General features: G+C 43.8%; 1 protein-coding gene across 1 annotated transcript in view; it reads right to left on the bottom strand.

Annotated features, from left to right (window-relative positions):
• Window positions 1-24,424, bottom strand: part of LOC126176670 (collagen alpha-1(I) chain-like) — a gene marked incomplete at its 3' end in the record, with an annotated part of 308,515 nt that overhangs the window by 179,461 nt on the left and 104,630 nt on the right. Inside the window, exon 4 of the mRNA XM_049923829.1 lies at window positions 13,605-13,673. Within this exon, the coding sequence (XP_049779786.1) occupies window positions 13,605-13,673 (69 nt within the window). The remainder of the gene's footprint in view (window positions 1-13,604; window positions 13,674-24,424) is intronic.

Below are 24,424 nucleotides of genomic sequence, written 5' to 3'. Positions count from 1 at the left end.
TGAATGAGTTATTACTAGAGTAAAAAGAAATAGCCGAAACCTACAGCTTTTAGATGTCGTGACTGGGTCGTGTGGATGTAAGGTTCGAAAGTATATGAGGAGGTAGTGCTCTTAGCTTCTTCGAGACAGACCTGGATAATTTTTACCTGTCGCTGTAACACAAGAATCATCTGTTGTGAGTGATTTCCTGCTCAGGTGACAAAACTTTACGCACACACTTACGTCCATGAAAGGGAGTAATAGAGCAATTATGGTTGATGTGAGCAAGTTGACAGTATTTGTTCTTTGATATATCTGAAGAGAGATGCAGTAAAATGTTACACGGCGATGTTAGGAGATGCTATTACAGGCAGAGGTACGGCTGGTTAAAGTTCGCGTATAGAGAGTTCGTAGTCCTCCGTATGATACAAAATAATGAAGAAGTATGTTCTCGAATGTAATAAATGACTGTACTGGAGCTGATCTGTATCGGTATTTCATACACCTGAAACGAGTGTAATGCCTTCGTCCATGACAACTTGTAATCTGAACGTGAGGAATGCTCTTAAACTATATCGATTTTGATCATAATAGTAGTAGATATCGACTGTATCTATTCTTATATAATCATGACTGTTTTTATTATTGTCATCACGATTGTGTGTTCAAAAATAGGTACTACGGCAAATCCTATGTTATTTCATACTAAGTAACCACTAATTGTCTGCAGCTCGTGGCCTCGCGGTAGCGTTTTCGCTTCCCGCGCACAGGCTGCCGGGTTCGATTCCCGGCGGCTTCAGCGATTTTTCCTACCTCGAGATGACTGAGTGTTGTTGTGTCGTCCTCATCATCATCATTCATCCCCATTACGGTTGGAGGAAGGCAACGGCAAACCACCTCCATCAGGACCTTGCCTAGTAAGGCGGTGCGGGTCTCCCGCATCGTCCCCTACGCTTCTCGGACTATGGAACCTCATCATCATCATCAGCCTCTAACTATAATGTAGCCACCACATGAATTATTACTAATTGTGGAATCTAGAAATGATAGTACCTTTCTGGATTGCACAAACTGTGCTGTTCTGTGGTGACCAAATCCTTATAAAACTACAACACAAAAATCTGATCCTTTTTGTGAATGGTGGTTGGCTGGGTGTTGTCTTCTTCGCCAAGTATGGGTGACAGAAACTTTGCACACAGGTCAGTGGAGACGAGTAATGGAAAAAAATATGTGAGATGTCAGCACCTAGACGGTATTTGTGACATCTTATAGGGTTCAAATTGCTCTGAGCACTATGGGACTTCACATATGAGGTCATCATTCCCCTGAAACTTAAAACTACTTAAACCTAATTAACCTAAGGACATGACACACATCCATGCCCGAGGCAGGATTCGAACCAGCGACCGTAGGAGTCGCGCGGTTCCGGACTGAAGCGCCTAGAACCGCTAGGCCACTGCGGCCGGCACAACATCTTATAGGGTTCTATTTACTAGGCATGCTCTAATGACTTGTTTTTTTTATTATTTTTCTTAAACGCCAGTGCGATATACCACTCCACTGGTAAAACGGGACCTACCATAATGTTCAAAAGAACAACTTCCCTAAAATTAGAGCTTGATGTTTCCAAACGTAAAATTATTGTGTTTTTTCTGGGGTGTGAACAGATAGCGTGAAAGACTGTATTCTAATATGTTATTTCATATGCCTTAAATGTTGGTGATACACGTGTGCATGACAATTTATTTACGGACACTTACTTGAAAGCCAGAGTCGCTCTGAAACCATGTAATTTTATCCAGCAAACAGAAATAAATCGCTCAACATAGACGTTTCGTTACACTGCATGATGTTTTTCTTCAGAGTTTAAATTCTCATTTTTTCTTTATTCCGATGATAGTTTCAAAATAACGAGAACATTCTTCAGTGATCGGCAGTTTTTGTAACAAAATAGTGGAAGATTTTTAGATTTTTCACGGGGTGGACATGTATATCCGAAATAAGATAAGTTAATACATCTGTCAGATGTATCGATATAGAACCTTGACCTGAGCAGTCTGCTAATGTGTAATCGATGTCAGTGCTGTAGTTTGTCTGTCATGTCGTTGGGTGTAACAAAATAACAGGATGTGTGTGTGTGTGTGTGGGGCGGGGGGGGGGGGGGAAGAGAGGAAGACAGAGAGAGAGAGAGAGAGAGAGAGAGAGAGAGAGGAAGATGTGAACCGTATCCTGCAGTTGAAGTAATAAACTATACCGATTTTCCTCACAAAACTAAAAGAGTCTGTGCCTATTTTCGTGGAAACAAGGCTTTTGTTATCAGCGCGGTTGTGTTTTATTTTAATAGGTGCTGTCTTATAAGAGATGCTGTTGACGTTAGATACACCTGTTACACTGAAATATTTTCTCCCTCAGAAAGGCGAGCACTTGCGGAGGCGACTGCTGCCGGTGTGGCACGCGTCTCGTAGTCAGCCGCGCCTGCACATTCAGGAAAACAACACGCGGTCACCTTTGTTTGGGACAGCCTTCGTTCATCTTGCTGTGTTCTGAGGCCCACTGGACTCGCAGCCTATTGCCTACGTGTGTCCTTTGTCTGCGTCGATAGTGCTGGGCGTTCCAGCCGCGTGTTCGTCCAGAGAAGATGCCTCTGGCTATGGCTGCCCAAAGATTTTGCTCTCACCTATGGCAGTATTGGCGTCAGATGGTGGATGGCGTTGGACGTTTAGAAAAAGCGTTCTGGAGAGTCGTCTGGATTTTCGTAGTTGTTCGAGGGAAACTAAATCTTGCCGAGAAATCCGTTTAACAGCTTGCAGGAAGCGTCTTGTTATGAACACTTTTGTCCATCTGCGACTGATTTCCGCCAACCGGGGACAGCATATCACTGCCACCAAATGGATCTCTTTGTGTACCGTCAGCTAAAGGATAGAACAGAACTGTATCCCTGCTTACAGTGAGGAGATGAAGGGATGGGAGGTGGTACAAGGTGAGGTAAGACTGGCTATAAGCCATCCGTGGGCCCATTTTTTGAACCAACTCAGCGAAGATAATTATTTTCTATCCTATTAGAAATGTGATCAACTGACAATGTTTTTTGATAGTTTAATTTTAGTGATTTAGCACCTTTGTGTGGTATTAAAAGTGGTGATAAGTTGATTTTCCACTTTCCTTTTGTGTGCTGTTCTGTGTTGCCATTACATGTAAAAAAATGAAAATTTTTTTTCGTTTTAATTTTATGTTCTCTTTTACTTTATTTAAAAAATATTTGTTACCAGTATTAAATTTTTCTTACCACAATGTGGAAACAATCTCTGAAACTTTATCACACAATAGAGGTATGAGCTGAAACACGCCACCGTAATGTATACTGCAAAAGCGATGTTTTCTGACAACAGTAGTGATCCCATGACGAAAAGAAACTGGTTGTTGTAGCAGTTTCCGTACACCTGGTGCAGTGTACTACCACAAGATGTCAGGTATAGACAGTGGTGGTAAAATGTCAGCTCAGCATTAGCACAAAGAAATTCCTTCCATTTTTGAAATTACCACCATTTTTTTAATTTCCCGCCAAAATTCGAAATTCCAGCTAATAAGGCATTGGTAGAGCGGGAAGGGAAGGGGAGAGAAGAGGAAAAAGGTTAATTTTCATAGTTGAATTGATTAATTTACATAATTAATTTATGATATTGCTACATGTACCATTACAAGCACGTACCAAGCTCGGAGAGGGGGAGGAAATTTGGCAACATTGCAAACTGCGCTTGTATTGGCTCTACCCTGCTACTTACTTTGACTGTGATTGGGTGTTCACTGCTTGAAGTAAGTTAGTTGTTTTTTTCCCTGGCCAAGGGTCAGATACTTCTCCAGCAGAACTTGTATTAAGTGGACGAAACTGTTTGTGATAGATTTGCCATATTAGCTAAGCCATAGGCTTCTCTCGTGTCAGATGCTGCAGATATCACTAAAAATTATACACTCTTTTTAATGTTTGTCAGTTCCATTGCTGTCAGTTAATGTGATGCTAGAAATACTTAATGAATGTCGTTTTGTTATGTTTATGTGACAAGCGGCGTGAATAACAGTGTAACTATCATCCAGTATCCTGCAGAGCTACAATCACAGAAGTGGAGTATGTTGTATCGTGCAAATCTTGAATTGATATTTCAGTATTTTCTTACTTGTGGGAAATGTTGACAACAATTTCATTCTTTTTCCACTGTTTTCAGGAGAGCTGTTCTATGCTTCTAATATCTTGTAAAAGGAAAGTTTTAAGATAGTCTGAAGAAGCACCGTGATGGCGAAAATTTGCAACCAAGCCTTTTTTGTAAATTCAGACTTTCGGAAGACAAAAGAGCCGCTCCCAAGCATGAAAGTATCTGTGAATATATGACAGCTGTTGAGTGTGCCATTAAGGTTGAGGACCGCAACAAACAAGAGGATGTGTACGTGCCGGTTATCATCTTCCAGCTTTACAGAAAAGTTGAGACATTGGCATAAGGGGCAGAGGGGCATCGCACTGACAGATGGCAGCAGACAGATGGCTGGAGTGGCATTACTGCAGAACGTGGTGGCGCCGAGGTGAATGCAGTTTGGCCGGTGGAGAAGTCTTGAGTTCTCCCAAGTGGACGGCGCCACGTGAGATTGTAGGGTCGTTCGACTGTCTCTGAGGAATATAGCTGAACAACTGAAATTACGTTAAAAACAATAGAGGCATCACGGCGTAGAACTAGAGTAGAGGCATGCTGCGGTGTTCAGCGATGAGCCTCGCTTCTGTTTGTGTCTGCTGGAAGGTGAGGGCAAGCAGCGGTTCTCGAGACAACTGCCTCTCCAACTATTGCAGTCGTGGCGTGCCAGAGGCTGTGACAACAGGACTCATTTGGTCGTTGCTGAATGGAGGCTGAAGGCTCGACAGCTTGTGGCAAGAATAGCGAACAGGCCCCTTCATCTACATCTACATCTACATCTATACTCCGCGAGCCACCTTACGGTGTGTGGCGGAGGGTACTTATTGTACCACTATCTGGTCCCCCCTCCCCTGTTCCATTCACGAATTGTGCGTGGGAAGAACGACTGCTTGTAAGTCTCCGTATTTGCTCTAATTTCTCGGATCTTTTCGTTGTGATCATTACGCGAGATATATGTGGGCGGTAGTAATATGTTGCCCATCTCTTCCCGGAATGTGCTCTCTCGTAATTTCGATAATAAACCTCTCCGTATTGCGTAACGCCTTTCTTGAAGTGTCCGCCACTGGAGCTTGTTCAGCATCTCCGTAACGCTCTCGCGCTGACTAAATGTCCCCATGACGAATCGCGCTGCTTTTCGCTGGATCATGTCTATCTCTTCTATTAATCCAACCTGGTAAGGGTCCCATACTGATGAGCAATACCCAAGAATCGGACGAACAAGCGTTTTGTAAGCCACCAGATACCATACCGCAGGAGGGTAATGCTGGGTCCAGTTCTGTTGCTCACACGACACGACTTGAGGAATGTGTGCATCCACTACCAGGTACCAATATTTGTCACCAACAGAGATTGTCTAGCGAGCGACAGAACGACGTGTTCTTCCATACTAGCCTACTGTCAGCAATGCCCGTGAACTGAAACGACACATGCTTCAGGCACAGCAAGGGAACCCAAAAAACTGACCTTCAGAGGCTGTTAGCTTCCATGTGAGGTAGTGTATTCGTCCATGTGGGGGTTCTGTCTCATGCTCGTGGTGATAACGGACATCATTCCCGAACATTTTATATCCATTATGAGATAGCTGTTTCCGCAAAGTTTCATAAAGATGTTGGGAATCGATGTAGGCAAATACATTTATATCTCTGATTTGGTGTAATGCTGATATCCATAGTTTATAATAAAACTTCTGTGACTGTAAATAAAGAGAGTGTTCTACTGGAATCACTGCAAACTACTGACATCACGACATATAAAATGATGCCGAAATTCAGGAGCTTTACCGCGGTTGCTGCTCTAAGTCGTGAGTGCAATTCACAAGGCAATAATAGAAGAACTCCCTGCAGTGATTTGTCGGAAAGGCTTCTTTCTCTCGTTCGACGACGGCCTACTGCAGTGACGGCCAGGTCTAAATGCATATTCACACCATTTATAAACATAGCTGAATTCATAACTGTGAACTACACTCAAGAGTGCAGGTGGTGATGTGTAGGGTCGAAGTAGCCCAGTACAACAGTACCGACAACAACGACGTCTCTATTAGCTTCGGCACATTCTGCTTTGAGGCTCAGTGGGACAAACGCGCCTCGCCTCGATAACGCAGGCCGCCGGCGCTGTGCGGGCTGCATCCGCCCCGGACTCTTTGTGTCTGCGCCAGGCAGCGATGACGCCGCGGGCCCGTGGACGGCCGGCGGTCTACTAGGCCACGGCCGTGACGTCAGTCCTCTCGGCCCCGCCCCAATAGCACGAGGAAATTCACCGCGGTGGGGTGCAGAACCAGCTGTGCTCGGGGCTCGACCCGCTGCCCCTGAGTCGGACACCGGCTGTCGCTGTGGCGGCGAGTCCGCCTCGGAACTCAGAAGTCAAAGCGAGATGCATATAACAGTTTCTTCAACGAAACTTTGCCTCGAAACCTGGCAGAAACTCCAAAGAGATTCTAGTCGTGTAGTCGTGTAGTATGGCAGCTGCAAGACACAACCAATGCCTTCTCTGCGCGATAGCTATGGATATACTACTTAACACAGTGCTGCCAAAGCAGTTACTACACACAGCCTTCCGAAATTTCTATACCAAAGAAGACGAAGTAAATATTCCAAAACTCGAACCAAAAACAGCTGCCAACATGAGTAACTTAGAAGTAGATATTCTCGGAGTAGTGAAGGAACTTAAATCACTTATTAAAAACAAGTCTTTTGGTCCAGACTGGGTACCAGTTAGGTTTCTTTCAAAATAACTTAACAATCATATACAACTGTTCGATCGACGAAAGATCCGTATCCACAGACTGGAAACGTGCAAGGGTCACACCAATATTTAAGAGAAATAGTAAATAAATTCCGTGCGGCTAGGGCCTCCCGTTGGATAGACCGTTCGCCTGGTGCAAGTCTTTCGAGTTGACGCCGCTTCGGCTACTTGCGTGTCGATGCGGATGAAATGGTGATGACAAAGACAACACAACACCTAGTCCACAGCCGGCCGAAGTGGCCCCGCGGTTCTGGCGCTGCAGTCTGGAACCGCGAGACCGCTACGGTCGCAGGTTCGAATCCTGCCTCGGGTATGGATGTGTGTGATGTCCTTAGGTTAGTTAGGTGTAACTAGTTCTAAGTTCTAGGGGACTAATGACCTCAGCAGTTGAGTCCCATAGTGCTCAGAGCCATTTGAGCCCAGTCCACAAGTGGAGAAAATCTCCGACCCAGGTGGGGATCGAAGCCAGGCATTTAGGTATGACATTCCGTCGCGCTCAGCACTCAGTTACCTGGGACGGACAAGAGAAACAGCCGGAGTAATCCACTAATTTACAGGCCCATATCATTAATGTCGACATGCAATAGGATTCTGGGACATGTATTGTGTTCGGGCATTATGAATTACTGGAAGAAAACGGTCTATTGACACACAGTCAACACGGATTTAGAAAACATCGTTCTTGTGAAACACATCTAGGTCTTAACTCACACCAAGTGTTGAGTGCTATTGATAAGGGATTTCAAATTGATTCCGTATTTCTGGATTTCTGGAAGGCTTTTGACACTGTACCACATAAGCGGCTTGTAGTAAAATTGCGTGCCTATGGAATATCGTCTCAGTGATGTGACTGGATTCGTGATATCTTTTCAGAGATTCGTAGTAATTGACGGAAAGTCATCGAGTAAAACAGAAGTGATTTCCGGCGTTCCTCAAGGAAGTGTTATAGGCCCTTTCCTATTCCTTATCTCTTCAAACTATTTGGGAGATAATTTGAGCAGCCGTCTTAGGTTTATCGACTAGCTAAATCAGAAGATAAAAAAATTGCAAAACGGTTTAGAGAAGATATCTGTATGGTGCGAAAAACGGCAGTTGACTGTAAATAACGAAAAGTGTGATTATACGATAAATCAGTCAAATCTAAAGACCGTAAATTCGACAAAATACCTAAGAATTACAATTACGAACAACGTAAATTGGAAGGAACACATAGAAAATGTTGTGGGGAAGGCTAACCAAAGACTACGTTTTATTGGCAGGTCACAGAAAATGTAACTGATCTATTAAGGAGACTGCCTACACTACGCTTGTCCGTACTGTTTCAGAATACTGCTGCCCGATGTGGGATCCTTGCCAGATAGGGTCGACGAAGCACATCGAAAAAGTTCAAAGAAGGGCGGCATGTTTTGTACGATTGCGAAATAGGTGAGAGAGTGTCACTGAAATTATACAGGATTTGGGATGGACAGCATTAAAACAAAGGCGTATTTCGTTGCAGAAGAATCTTGTCACGAAATTACAATCACCAAATTTCTCCTCGTCAAATTTTGACGCCGATGTACATAGGGAGAAACGATCACCATGAGGGAAATCAGAGCTCGCACGGAAAGATATAGGTGTTCGTTCTTTCCGCGCGCTATACTAGATTGGAATCATAGAGAATTGTGTAGGTGGTTCGATGATGCCTCTACCAGGCACTTAAATGTAATTTGCAGAGTATCCATGTGGATGTAGATGTAGTGCTGGTGGCAGTGTGGATCGACGGCGCGCTCGGGTGCTGAAGGCGGCGGCTGCAGCCGGGACTCGAACCCACGGCTGCTGCTGGGGACGCTCCATCATCCCGCGGCCCGGCGTCGTGGTGCTGCTGCAGAATTCGGCGGCTATGCCGAGCAGACTACTGGATGAAGAGTCAGTGACGAATCTCACGTTCCTCAAATTACAGAACTCTTTATAGCTCTCTCCAGCGCTTTTGTTTCCTTAAAACTCGCGCCTAGCGACGTCGTTCTTACAAGGAGCAGCCCAGGTGTAGTGACATCTGTCGCCCTTTGCGGCGGCTCCTGATGTGGTGTGCTGTGTTCTGTTGCTTTGATCGAGCAACCCGCTTGCCTTTCTGTTTACACTGTCCCACATGTTTCCACATAGCCGGCTTCCAGACCGTGGCGGCTAATGTAAGCCGTCTCGTGGCTAGCTACTTACTTCTTACTACTTTTTCGCTAAAACTTAGCCGTCACTGCAGCTGTTCTGTTGACAGTGTAGAGGATTATCGGAATCACATATTTACGTCATCTTTATCGCTTCTTTATGCCTGAAGCTGCCATTTGTACACTCCTGGAAATGGAAAAAAGAACACATTGACACCGGTGTGTCAGACCCACCATACTTGCTCCGGACACTGCGAGAGGGCTGTACAAGCAATGATCACACGCACGGCACAGCGGACACACCAGGAACCGCGGTGTTGGCCGTCGAATAGCGCTAGCTGCGCAGCATTTGTGCACCGCCGCCGTCAGTGTCAGCCAGTTTGCCGTGGCATACGGAGCTCCATCGCAGTCTTTAACACTGGTAGCATGCCGCGACAGCGTGGACGTGAACCGTATGTGCAGTTGACGGACTTTGAGCGAGGGCGTATAGTGGGCATGCGGGAGGCCGGGTGGACGTACCGCCGCATTGCTCAACACGTGGGGTGTGAGGTCTCCACAGAACATCGATGTTGTCGCCAGTGGTCGGCGGAAGGTGCACGTGCCCGTCGACCTGGGACCGGACCGCAGCGACGCACGGATGCACGCCAAGACCGTAGGATCCTACGCAGTGCCGTAGGGGACCGCACCGCCACTTCCCAGCAAATTAGGGACACTGTTGCTCCTGGGGTATCGGCGAGGACCATTCGCAACCGTCTCCATGAAGCTGGGCTACGGTCCCGCACACCGTTAGGCCGTCTTCCGCTCACGCCCCAACATCGTGCAGCCCGCCTCCAGTGGTGTCGCGACAGGCGTGAATGGAGGGACGAATGGAGACGTGTCGTCTTCAGCGATGAGAGTCGCTTCTGCCTTGGTGCCAATGATGGTCGTATGCGTGTTTGGCGCCGTGCAGGTGAGCGCCACAATCAGGACTGCATACGACCGAGGCACACAGGGCCAACACCCGGCATCATGGTGTGGGGAGCGATCTCCTACACTGGCCGTACACCACTGGTGATGGTCGAGGGGACACTGAATAGTGCACGGTACATCCAAAACGTCATCGAACCCATCGTTCTACCATTCCTAGACCGGCAAGTGAACTTGCTGTTCCAACAGGACAATGCACGTCCGCATGTATCCCGTGCCACCCAACGTGCTCTAGAAGGTGTAAGTCAACTACCCTGGCCAGCAAGATCTCCGGATCTGTCCCCCATTGAGCATGTTTGGGACTGGATGAAGCGTCGTCTCACGCGGTCTGCACGTCCAGCACGAACGCTGGTCCAACTGAGGCGCCAGGTGGAAATGGCATGGCAAGCCGTTCCACAGGACTACATCCAGCATCTCTACGATCGTCTCCATGGGAGAATAGCAGCCTGCATTGCTGCGAAAGGTGGATATACACTGTACTAGTGCCGACATTGTGCATGCTCTGTTGCGTGTGTCTATGTGCCTGTGGTTCTGTCAGTGTGATCATGTGATGTATCTGACCCCAGGAATGTGTCAATAAAGTTTCCCCTTCCTGGGACAATGAATTCACGGTGTTCTTATTTCAATTTCCAGGAGTGTATTTGTTTATCGAACTGCGTACTGCCTTGTTCCACTCACAATGAGACTAAGGCAAATCGCCTTGTCACAGGAAACCACAATAGGAACAGTCGGTTACAAAGCCAGAAAGGGATGTGAGCGAGAGCAATAAATAATATTACACGCATTTTGAACGTAATTCATTACGTAGAAGACGCAATATCTGACTGCTGGTTGATGGTGTGATACTTTCTTTTTCCGTCAGTGTGTAAAGAAGGTACTATTATCGTAGCACGATATCAGTGGGACAGCTACAGTGTAATGTCCCTGTGTGACTGATAATAAAAATCTCATGAGGGTGCTTGTTTATAACGTGAATCTCCACAAGTTAAAGCCAATACTGGAATTCAAACTGTGCCTTCGTTGATAATCCGGAACGACTGAGCCTACTGGAACGATACAGCGTGAGGGAGTCCATTCGCCATTGTCAAATGTAAAACTAAACATTGTGGCTACCACTTCCAAAAGTACAATAAAATAAATAAAGCAAAGTCAGCATATTTATCAACACGTCATTTAATAGCCCTGAAAAACAATCTAAGACAAAATCAAACGACGCACCACGAAGGTATTATCCGAACGCAATGGAAATTTGTAGATTTTATGTACATGTGCAGACAAAACAGCACTATATTTAAGAAAATTTGGATTATTTATTCAGGATGAAGAGCTTCACAAATTGAGCAAGTCGGTAACTCGTTGGTCCACGTATGGCCCTCATACAAGCATTTATTCGGCTTGGCAATGACCGACAGCGTTGTTGGATGTCGTCCTGGGGGATATCGTGCGACATTCTCTCTGACTGGTGCGTCAGATCGTCAAAATCTCGATCTGTGTGGAAGGACCTGCTCATAACACTCCAAAAGTTCTCAGTTGCGGAGAGATCCGGCGACTTTGCTGGCCAAGAAAGGGTTTGGAAGCACGAAGACAAGCAATAGAAACCCTCGCCGTGTGCGGGCGGGCATTGTCTTGCTGAAGTGTAAGTTCACGATGGCTTGCCATGGAGGATAACAAGACAGGGCTTAGGACACCGCTGACGTAACACTAGGCTCTGATGGGGCTGCCGGTGACAACCAGAGGGTCCGTGGAACGAGAAGAAACGCCGCTCCCGGTTGTCGGGCAGTATGAAGGGAGGCAATCGAGTTAGCGTCCTACCCCTGTGTCTGGAGACAGGCAGCATTGGGTTACCAATGTGACTGTCGTCCGCTATACGGGACGACAACCTTCTGAAACTGTAATGTTTGTCCGTATATGTACATCACATCCATTGACTTCCATCCCATTCGGATAATTCCTTCGTGGCACTTTTCTCACTTTTTCTTTTTTTCTTAGAGTCTATGCAGTCAATTGAGCATAATAAGTTGGCAGTTGCTTTAATTTTAGCATAAATAACTATCGCGCTAAGCAGGCACTGAATGGGGCCATACAAAGTATGTCCTGTCATGGTAAGATTTACAAAACTTACCCGATGGAGATCACGGCGACACTAAAACTCTTCCTTAGTCGTCCTTGCGCAGCATCCAACTTCTGCGTACATTAAGCTTACCCTTACAGGTATAAGCATGTGTAATACACGTGTTCATACGGTCTGTCATTATTAACCTTTCGTGACTAAATTCATGAGGGTCGCGGTGGCCGAGTCGTTCTTGCCGCTTCAGTACAGAACCGAGCGACTGCTACGGTCGCAGGTTCGAATCTTGCCTCGGGCATGGATGTGTGTGATGTCCTTAGGTTAGTTAGGTTTAAGTAGTTATAGGGGACTGATGACCTCAGAAGTTAAGTCCCATGGTGCTCAGAGCCATTTGAACTGAATTCATGAGAGGCTGCAGCACAGGACCGTGCAGTGAGAGACAGAAAATGATCGAGGCTAGCGACTGCATCCGGCATCACTGTGTTACCTTATTGAGCTTGATGGGCAATTTTTGCCCCAAAGAAAACACGTTTAGCGGTGGAGAAAGTCGAACATGAGAAAATGAAAATTATTAACACTAATTTGGAGCAAACAGACGTAACTTTTGACTGTGTGGCGACTAAGGAAGAACGGCGCTTTCACTTCTTAGAAAAGTTGTTTGAAACACGAGATATTTTAATTATTTTTATTACAATGAGTAAAAATAAGAAATTCTCAGATTATTTGTGCACTGAAGGTGGTCTCATGGTAATACAATGATCGACATGATGCATAACGGAGCGACAAAGCCACTTGGACAGGAGTTACATGGACCTCTAGTAAATACAGAAGTTAACTGTTTATGCTATAAACTATGGCTTGTATTTACCTAGCATAACGTCTCTACGTTGAAAGACTTAGTATGAGCTTGATAGTCATGTTAAATTTCGAGAATGTTTTTGATTTCACCACCCATGCAGACGTTAGAGTCATTCGTGAAGGAAACAAGTCTGTACCCTACACAGAATAGGAATATAACACTACGTTATTTTACTTTAGGGCCACTAAAAGCATGAACCCAAGTCTGATAAACATAGGAAGCGTGTTACGATCTGCGGCCGCGACTCCGAAGCCGACCGGCTCTCTCCGAGCTCAGACGAACAGTGGAAAGTCTGAATCCGCCCACATATTTCTTCGTGTCTCTCGAAAGAAGGCACGAAGACACAGCACAGCGGCCGCGAAACATGCTACAGGTGCAGCGTGCAGAAAGTGAGTCTTAGCTCACGTATCTTTGTCAAATAACATGCGCAGTGCACGTTTTATGAAACGAGGCAAAGATGTCGACCGTTTCAACGTTATTATATCCATGAAGGAAATTCTACGTTAATGGACCAAATTATCGATATTTCCGATAGATCGATGTGTCGTTGGCATCTTTAAGCACGCAGACGGGCGGGCTTGAGGCAGCACTAGAACTGCAGGTCGTAGCCAGGCAAGAAGTGTGTGTGTGTGTATGTATGTGTGTGTGTGTGTGTGTGTGTGTTTACTCACCTCGGCTCTAGGCTGCGGCCGGTCTTCACACGAGCACACCCCAGGCGGTCCCGGCGGGCCTCTCCACAGCTGCAACACAACGAGCAAGCCGTCTGAGAACGAGTGCATATGAGCTGCATGAAGTAATACGAACTTGTAACACCATCAAATGGTTTCACAAATACACTGTACAAGTAGAATAAAAGCTGCCGCCTTTGCAATTAAATATTCTGAATAAATATTTACTTGGAAATTTGGTACTTCAATTACGTAGTGACCTGCCACAATTTTTCACGCATTAGTTCAATTCTTTCAAAACCTTACGTCGGCGACACTTTGCAGAAAATTGCGAGAGAAAAAAATTTTCGCTTACTACCTTCTGACTGTTCATGCACTTGTATTTCAGCATCAGAGATGGCGTTTTCGTTTAGTACTTCTTGATTACTTAATCCATTCTCAACACATTTTGCAGACATTATCCACAAATGCCACTGAATGTACTTGCAGTACTACATAACTGTATAACAGACAATTCAGTAGATATGACGTCATAAACATTTAGACGCATAGAAACTATTATTTTCCGTAAAATAGAGCGTTCTTTTTATTGTTGTCCCGATAAGCGTGAGGCAATTTTATACAGGATGGTGCAAATAAAAGTGACCCGGAGAATAAAAGTGAGCCGGAGCACAGAATTCCAGGATGCAAAGAAACAAAGCGGAGGAACGGAATCCGGACTATACTAATGCTGAAATTGGGCCCTGGTCAGCAAGCTGCTAAGGGCGAATCGAAGCTGGACTGAAGTTCTTGAAGACTATGAGGGTTGTTGCGGTACCCCTCAGACCTAAGGGTTCCCCACACAAAGTAATCTCACACTGATGGGTCACGTGACCTGGGTGGCCAGCTAGGGCCGCCACAAAACGGACCTCTGCTAACTGCTCTATTGGGTGTGAAGATCGTGTAAATGTTGTCCAAGGTTTGGCCGGCAGTGTGGGCAACTGCCCCATCCTGTGGGAAATAACTGTAACTATTTTCCTCCACTGTGAAAGCTGCCACAAATGGTTTCCATTAGTCCGAGCCATTTTTAATTGGCCCACTCTGTACAACTTAGTTTGATCTTTTTAAGAGTCTGAACTGTGGGCTACTGTATGGATAGAGTGCGAAATGATGTAATGGCAAGGCAGATAACGAGAGAAGTTTAGAAAAGTGGGGGGTGCCTCAGGGATCAGTATTGGGGCCGCTCCTGTTCCTTATTTATATAAATGATACGCCCTTTAGTATTATGGGTAGCTGTTGTGTGCAACATTGACTCGGTTTCAAATAGTGCAGTACATGACCTCAATTCATGGCTTGTAGAAAATAAAGTAACGTTAAATCACAGTAAGACTCAGTTTTTACAGTTTCTAACACACAATTCAAGAAAACCCGACGTTTTAATCTCACAGAACGGGCATATGATTACTGAAACTGAACAGTTCAAATTTCTAGGTGTTCAGATAGACAGTAAGCTGTCGTAGAAAGCCCATATTCAGGATCTTGTTCAAAGACTTAATACTGCCATTTTTACTATTCGAACGGTATCGAAAGTGAGTGATACTTCGACAAGTAAATTAGTCTACTTTGCTTATTTTCATTCACTTATGTCGTATGGTATTATGTTTTGGGGTAACTCTTCCCATTCTAGAAGGATAATTTTGGGTCATAAACGGGCGGTTCGGGCAATAAGTGGTGTGAGTTCACGAACCTCTTGTCGACCTCTGTTCACGAGTCTGGGTATTTTGACATTGGTCTCTCAATATGTATATTCCTTATTGTCGTTTCTTGTTACCAATATTAGTTTATTCCCAAGAATAAGGAGCTTTCACTCGGTTAATACTCGGCAGAAATCAAACCTCTATTTGGATCGGACTTCCTTAACTCTTGTGCAAAAAGGTGTGCAGTATACTGCTGCATCCATTTTCAATAAGCTGCCACTCGAATTCAAAAATCTTTGCAGTAATCCACGCGCTTTCAAATCGAAACTGAAGAGTTTCCTCGTGTGTCACTCCTTTTATTCTGTCGAGGATTTCCTTTAAAAATTAAGCTGATTCTTATTGTATTGCTGATAGCGTTTACTCAAACTTGTGGACAGACAATTTTTTCAGGTTCATGAACATCTATTTTTGTGTGTTACTACTTTTCATTAGTGACCGACTATCAGTTATAGTGTTGTCCGGTAGGTGGAATAGACTATTAGTAATTAGTAATTAATGTACACACGCCAACTGAGGACACTGAAGAGGTTGTTAAAGACGGCTTTTATGAAGAACTATATCAACTGTGGGATGAGTTCTTCTCGTATGATACAAAATTAATCATAGGTGATTTTAATGCGAAGATAGGGAAGGAGGAAGCATTCCGGCCTACAATTTGGAGAGAAAGTTTGCATAATATTTCGACTGATAATGGCACAAGGGTGGTTAATTTTGCTGTTTCAAAAGACATGATTGTTGAGAGTACATACTTCAAAAGAAAGGACATTCATAAAACAACTTGGGTCTCTCCGGATGGACACGCCCGAAACCAAATTGATCATGTTCTTGTAGATCGGAGATGGCACACTAGTATAGAAAATGTTAGGACTTTCAGGGGGGCAGACTGCGATTCTGATCATTTTCTTGTAGTTGCCAAAGTTCACCAGCGGCTATCTACAGCAACATCAAGGTGTCACAATGCAGAACTTGTTATGTTCGACACTGACAAGCTAAATGATGAAAACTTTAGAAGAAGGTACATGATAGAAATTTCAAATAGGTTTGATGCTCTCAGGACACACGAAGATCAAGACGAGGATGTAAATAAACAGTGGATCACTGTGAGGAATAATATCAAAGAGACAGTGAAGGTCACAATAGGTACAATTAAGTAGAACAGGAGGAAACCGTGGTTTGATGAGGAATGCAAGAAATTGGTAGACGAAAGGAGAAAAGCTCGATTAGATTGGGATAGAATGGGAGACAGAAAACGAGAGGAGTTCTTGAACTTGAGAAGGGAAGTAGGCTATGGGCAAAGAAGAAGGATTATTTGAACAATCAAATTAAAAAAATGGAAACAAACAGTAAAACAAAAAACATTAGGGAACTTTACCTAGACATAAATGGGTATAGGAAGGGCTTCAAGGCAAGGACAAATGCACTTCGAGGGGATGCTGGGGGAATACTGACAGACCCCAGTACTATATTAAGTAAATGGAGGGCGTATTTTGAGCATCTATTAAATGTACACCAGGAAGCAGGAAATGAGCAGGCGTACGAAATACATACAGCAGAGCCCCAGATACCTGAGCCAACATTAAAGAAAGTAAGAGATGCAATCAAGAAATTGAAAAACCATAAAGCACCAGGATCAGACTGCATAATTGCAGAATTAGTTAAATATGGGAGACAGAAATTGGTGGAAGTAGTTCACAAAGTGATAACTAAAGTATGGAACTCAGAGATGATACCCGAAGGGTGGCAGGAATCGATTCGGATCCCAATTTTTAAGAAAGGTGACAAAATGGATTGTAGTAATTATAGAGGGATATCGCTATTACCAGTATGTTCCAAAATTTTCTCGAATATTCTGCTAGGCAGGCTTACACCATATGCAGATAAAATTGTGGGGTTTGGAGGAAGCCGAAAGGCGCGCGTTTAAGCTCACGCAGGCTGGCGTGAGGTCTGGAACAGGTCAGAGAAATAAGACTAGCAAAACAGGAGGTAACTGGTAGAATACTTAACTTTAATCCACAATTGGTGAACATCTCTCTTGACTGTACATGCTTCACAAGATAAATAGCAAAGGATATGGCGCCTTGCTAGGTCGTAGCAAATGACGTAGCTGAAGGCTATGCTAACTATCATCTCGGCAAATGAGAGCGTAATTTGTCAGTGAACCATTGCTATGAACGTCGGCTATACAACTGGGGCTGAGTGCTAGGACGTCTCTCTAGACCTGCCGTGTGGCGGCGCTCGGTCTGCAATCACTGACAGTGGCGACACGCGGGTCCGACGTATACTAACGGACCGCGGCCGATTTAAACGCTACCACCTAGCAAGTGTGGTGTCTGGCGGTGACACCACAATTACCAAGCCGGCTTTCGGAGGAACAGATCAACTATAGACCAAATATTTACCCTGCGTCAAATTTTGGAAAAGAAATGGGAATACAATAAACCAGTTCATAATCTTTTCATAGATTTTACAAAAGCATATGATTCAGTATTGCAATCAAAATTGTACAGAATTCTTTTGGAACTTGGAATACCAAAGAAGTACGTTAAACTTATAGAAGCGAGTTTGAAACACACAAAAGGTAGAGTACGCGTGGGGAAATTGGAGTCAGAAGAATTTGTAATAAAGAACGGACTTAAGCAGGGAGATGCCCTATCTCCGCTACTTTTTAATTTAGTCCTACAATATATTGTACGAATGGCAGCAGATAATTCAGGGGGTGTGGAGTTAAATGGAAATATTAATATATTAGGATATGCACATGATCTAAACATCATTAGTGATAGGAAAGAATCTGTAACAGCAAATGCGAATGCGTTAATCAAGGCTAGTGAAGATGTAGGTCTAAGGATAAGTGAAGACAAAACTAAATACCTGGTTACTACTAGAATGCCAACAGAAGTAGATCAGGAAATGTTAAGAGTTGGAGACATGCAGTTTGAAACAGTGAATACATTTCAGTATCTAGGCATGGACATCACTTCGAGAAATGAGATTGAATCCGAACTGAAGAAGAGATTATGGGCGGGAAATGCGTGCTACTCCTCACTGAATAGATTACTTCCATCACGGATATTGTCTAGGAATTTAAAGATTAGAATATACAAAACTAGTATTCTACCAGTTATGCTGTATGGGTGTGATCTTGGTCGCTCGCTGTGCAAAATGAAAAGCCGTTTCGAGTATTTGAAAACAAAATTTTGAGGAAAATTTTCGGAGCGAAAAGGGATGATATTAGCGGAGAGTGGCGAAAACTGCGTAACGAAGAGGTTCACGAACTCTATTGAAGCCCTGACATAATCAGTATTATCAAATCACGTAGGCTGCGACGGGTGGGTCACGTAGCTCGAATGGATGAGCGCAGGGCAGCACGCAGAGTACTGGTAGAGCACCTAGAAGGAAAACTTCCTGTGGGGAGACCGAGGCGTAGATGGGAGGACAATGTGAAGGCTGATTTGAGGAGACTAGGTATTGAAGGTGAATGGAAGGAAATAGCCCAAGACAGGGACAGATGGCGAAAATATGTTGCTGCGGTAATGGACTCTCGAGTCCGGTATGACCAGTGAATAAGTAAGTAAGTAAGTGTTATTACTTTTATGTTGTAAGTTCATGTACTGACACGTTCCATGACCTTGGAGATTTGCTCCTCAATTTGGTCCTACAGAACTTGACGAGTAAATAAATAAATAAATAAAATAGAAACAGCCCTTACAGAACCGGAATTGGTTGACAGGACATGCCAGAAGACTTTGAAGCGTATCTAATCAATGTACACTAGAATAATTTAAAGAAAATTGTCGGTATGTAGCAATGGTTACATCATGTACTGGTACACATACACTAGAATGACAGAGAAAATAATAAAACAATAACGAGGTAATGTGAGACTGGTCATTGTATGAAAATAAAAGGAAAAGGTGGCATTACTTGTTGCTGGCAGTGGCCGGTATCTGATGTCCCCGGTGAGTTATCTGGAGGTCTCCGGACTGGATGCACGTGTACGAGCAGCCGCCGCAGTCATCAACTCTGGCCGCCGTACAAAGAGGAATAAAAATTCAGCGCAGCCCGAATATCAGCACGGGTAACGAGGCGTGACGCGGCTCCTAATGTCAAGCGATTTGATCACGAGCGCCAGGCGTGCCATTGTGTGTTAAAACGTACGCCGTCGCCACACGTCACGTTACGGCGGCTCAGGCAGTATTACGGGCGCTCCGCCGAATAATAACACCCAATCTGTCGCTACGGCGACAACTTGTTGGACCTTCCCCCGGTTACGAAGTGCCGCTTTGGTGTAGTGATCTCCACCGCGCTACGAAATTTCCATCCCATTGTGGGTACTCAGTCATGAATAGCGGCGCGGAGGACAAACCCATTACGTGAGAGGGACAAGTGCTCGCCGTCGATCCTCAAGACACTAACTACGTGACTCACAAGTTTGAATAACAGTACAGGAATATTTCGTGACTAATTAAAATTTGTGCCAGACTGCGACTCGAACTGGCATTACCTTCTTTCCCGTGGTTAAGTTCTACGGGCGTCTGTCTTAGACAATCCTTAAGCTATCATCAGTTTGTCTTCAGGAAAGGTAAGGGCACCACACAGACCGTTCTGACTGTGCGACTGGTCAGGGAAGCAAAACTCTAGAAAAAAAATCAACATTCGTTCATATGATTTGTCGGTACGGATAAATGTTCCAAAAAAAATGGTGCAAGACTTTGGAAATTCTGAGGAAAGAAGGAGTAAGTTATAGGGAAAGCCATAAAGTATAACATGTACAAGAAACAAGAGGGAGAAACAAGAAAAGGTGATTAAGAACGAAACCTTTGGAGTAAAAAGGGTGCAAGACACGAATTTAGTTTTTCATTACTGCTGTTCATTCCACATGACGAAGGAGCAATGACCCGAATAAAAGAGTGGGATTAAATTCACCCTGACTGCAGTGCCGTCAACGAACCTTATCATTGCCACAATGTAGCAGTGATATGATTAGCTGATTGCACTGCTATCCTTAGTGAAAGTTAGGAAAAATCACAGGAACGAAATAAGCGGTCTAATCAGCACAGTGAATGGATTGACAGTGAACCAAGGAATGACGAAAGTGATAAGGAGCAGCAGACATGCCGTTACTGATAAAATTAATACTAAACCTGGGGACGACAAACTAAACGGATTAAAGAGATTCTGCTACCTTGAAAGCAAAGTAACTCATGACTGATGAAGCGAGGGGCACAAATAAAAGCATAGTAGCACAGGCAGAAGGCATCCCTGGCCCAAAGAAATCTGCTAGTGTGGCCGGCACAGAAGTAGAGGCCTCAAGGTCACGACCGCTGCCTGCCTCCAGCGGGGGCTCTGGGGTGTTTTTCGCCCGCCTCTCACCTTTTTTGCCATGTAGTTAACGTTGGTGCTGCGGTAGGTCATTGTTACCGTGCTATACCGAGTGTGCATGTGTGATCTCAGTGTCTTACTGTCTCTATAAATGTGCTCTGACGTGTGTTCAGTGGTGAACAATAATGCAGGAGCAACGGCCTACTTGTAATAATCCTCCGGTCGGCGTGCGTAAAGGACGGAAAGACATTTGTAAACAATCGAAAATTATCATACCGAATGTACTCAAGTTTTCTTCTGATCTGGCCGACAATGGAAAAAGCGAGGAATAACTTAAATTTTGCGCAGATTCATAAACTTACTCCTAAAGCGTGTGATGTCTCCAAGTCAACTGTAGGCCGTATTAACAAATCTGTGTCATTGGCAGAATCTTCAGACATGACTGAGTGTTTCGATTCTCTAAGAAATGGATACGAACGAGAACAGAAATCAACCGACTTTGACGACTTTAACAAAGAGCTCATGTGTAGACCTTTACTTGGATATTACGACAGAGGAGTGGGTCCAACGGACCTCTGTGAATAAATTAATCACTCGGGCTCGGGCTCAGAGACCTCCGCTCTTCTTCTTCTCCGCTCCCTTGGTTTCCGATTCAAGAAGTGTATTGACAGACGGAAATTCTTAATGGAACGCAGAGACATTGCAGCAGCAAGAGAGAAGTTTTTGCGTACAATGGAGTTCTTGCTTGCTGAAGACACCAGGACTATAGTGTACTTGGATGAAATTTGGGTTTCACAGAACCACACCAATAAGTGTATATGGCACGAACCTAAAGGAAACGGCGGTTTGAAGGTGCCTACTGGTAGAGATGGTCGATTAATCATCGCCCATGCTGGTTCATTAACCACAGGCTTCACACCAGAGGCCAAACTTGTTTTTCGTGGTGGGAAAAGTTCTTGCCAATCCGATTAACATTCAGAAATGAATGTAGAAGTTTTTAAGAATCATTTTAATCGACTGTTGTCTGCGCTGGAAGAAGGGTCAATTAACGCCAGCTACCACTCCATTCAGATAGAAAAGGTGCCACGATTAAATTAGCGCCAGGCAGATATTATGGAGTGGTTAAAGAGAAAAAAATCTTTCATTTTCAGTCGATAAAACGAAGGCTGAAGTCTAAGGAAGAAATCGTAGGTGCCAAAAAAACATAGGAATTAGATCAATTACCAAACGCAATGGGACACCAAGTGGTACGTCTGCCAACGTATCATTGCCAGTATAATCCCACTGGACTTATATGGGCACAAGTAAAGCGAGAGGTAGAGAAAAGAAATACTATTTTCAAACTTGTTGATGTCGAGAAGCTAACACACGAAGCTCTGTTGACAATATTACTCAGCAGGACTGGGAGAGGCGTGTAAAACACGCTGAAGCATTGCAAGATACTGATTTCTTGAACCAGGGTTTAAGAGACACCACATTGGAATCTGTGATGATACACCTGCCTGAAACAATCGACAGTGAATCTGAAGACACGGAGCTAGAAGATCCTCCAGTTTAGGTAAATGCTGTCTACGTAAAACGCTGACTTGATTTAAATGTTCGTCTATTCATTTCAGTTATAGAGGACATACTGCGAATGTTTCTCCCTTACAGTAGACGTCTGATAAATTAATCACAGGTGGTGGCGATTAGTTTACTAGACAGTAACTGTCAGTTAAAATAAGACTGTCAATTCTGCATTAATTAATAACAAACATTCGAAATGTAACTCCTTTTTTTCATAGAAGGATTTACTGGCTGTTTTGTAGTAAAGGTAATGCAGTGCGTAAAATGACAAATCGTTGTGGTGCTTCTGTATCGACTGTATATATAAACAGTGCAGTAACATCAGAGCAGTCCCAGCACCTATTCTGATTCTCCGAGATCATAGAAATCTATGATAATTGACGACTTTTACAAAAAGCTAGAACGTAGAATTTAGAACTTCAGCATGACACAGGATAGTATCCGATGGCTAGAGAAATACGGGGTAACGTCCGTGATAAAATTGATTATTCTAGCCAGTCACTTCAGTGCACTGTCTCATCCGCCCACTTGGTTTTTAATTCAGAAACTGTAATGATGGACGAAATTTGTAACACAAGACACGGGCATGGCAGTAGTAAGAACGAAGTTTATGTGTACCAAACACGTATCGCGTGCTAAGAATAATGGGCTTACAGCAAATTTAGATAAATCGTGGGTTTCACAAAACCTTTCGAACAAATATTTTGCTCGAATTTAGTGAAAATATTGGCTTCAAAATAACCACAATTACTTTTGCGCAGCGTATATTTGCGTTTTGAGTGATGGACGCAATGAGGAAAGATATGTATTAGCAGCCAGTAAAATATTTTCGGGAAGTAGGGAATTTTCTCGGTCATATTAAAGCGAGCCGTCCGAACAAAACTCTTGGCGACGGCCTACAACGACTCGCGAGCGGCTGCGCACAGAATATAACGGAAGTAATTTCCCTCTGTAGGTGATACGATAAAATAATTATGTCTGAAATCTTACCAAAAATTATTTTGTAGTTTTCTTAAAACCTTTCTCGTGGGGAGTTTCTTCACAGACCTACGGAACAAAAATTCATCAGCGACTACGTTTTTCGCTACGCAGTCGGTACAGTTTTATTTTTACTCAGAATATTTTTATGTATCCGAAATAAAAGACGTAGCACCCATCTGTAAACTTTAAGGATGTTCATAGTTTTTTCATAAGTTTCCTTTAATTTACGTCTATGGTCACAATTGTTTCTGTTTAACAGATTTCTGGTTTCGGTCTTTAATGACCATCATCAGATCTGTTTCATAACAACAAAGTAACCGGTAATCTGTTAAACAGAAAAGATTGTGACCATAGACGTAAATTAAAGGAAACTTATTACATATACGGGTCACTGTATTTTTTCGCGACGATGTCGCAGCTTCTGAAAATAGTTTTTTTCAGTCCAATTACATTAGTGATTCTGTTACTACCAAAGGTTAAGATAAAAAAATTAATTTCCTCCAAAATTTCTTGTAATTTAGTTTTCATTTTTTTTCCTAGCAGCTAGTGAGAATTTTATTTTGGAAAGTACTCCATCATATTCTGGACTAAAAAACAGAGTTGCCCAATATATATTATTTTTTTAATTTTTACGAACATTTGAAATTATCATTATAAAAAACTGGCAATGCTGTAATATTGCGAGATGACCTTGACTCCCTATTTTCGTACCGGTCACTATACTATCAAACTGAAAGGTGTCAGTCAATCCAGCTTTCATATAATTTTGTGGCTTTACCAATTTCTACAGAGTCTTTTCTCTGCCTTTGTGTTCTCATATTCTTTGCGCACCATGGAGAAAGAACACACTGGGAATCAAAATTGGAGTGTTTTATTTTCATTCTGATTACATTTGATATTCAGCACACCAGGTACCTGTGGCCACCTTTCCCAAGCATAGTTGATAGCTGGATCGAATGAATACAAGTTTAATTCGAAATACATGCAACTTGGAGAATTTACGTGTATTTTATTGATTCAGTTTTGCAGCAGAGGCCTGAGAATGGCAGTTGCGTTCAACTTTCAAAGCTGAACTGAGGCGCCACATAGGCCGAGCGTTATGTGAGAAAGTTTCACAGTGAGTGCCCTCATGATTGGCTGCTTCTAACCCTAGTGCGAGGGGTGCGTTTCTTCATATTTTAGACTCTGAATTTTGAGGACCTGTAAGCAGGCGCCTCT

Source organism: Schistocerca cancellata, chromosome 3 (assembly GCF_023864275.1).
Source record: "Schistocerca cancellata isolate TAMUIC-IGC-003103 chromosome 3, iqSchCanc2.1, whole genome shotgun sequence".
Lineage (NCBI taxonomy): Eukaryota > Metazoa > Arthropoda > Insecta > Orthoptera > Acrididae > Schistocerca > Schistocerca cancellata.
Note: the sequence above shows the minus strand (reverse complement) of the source record. Positions and strands in the feature narration are given on the sequence as shown.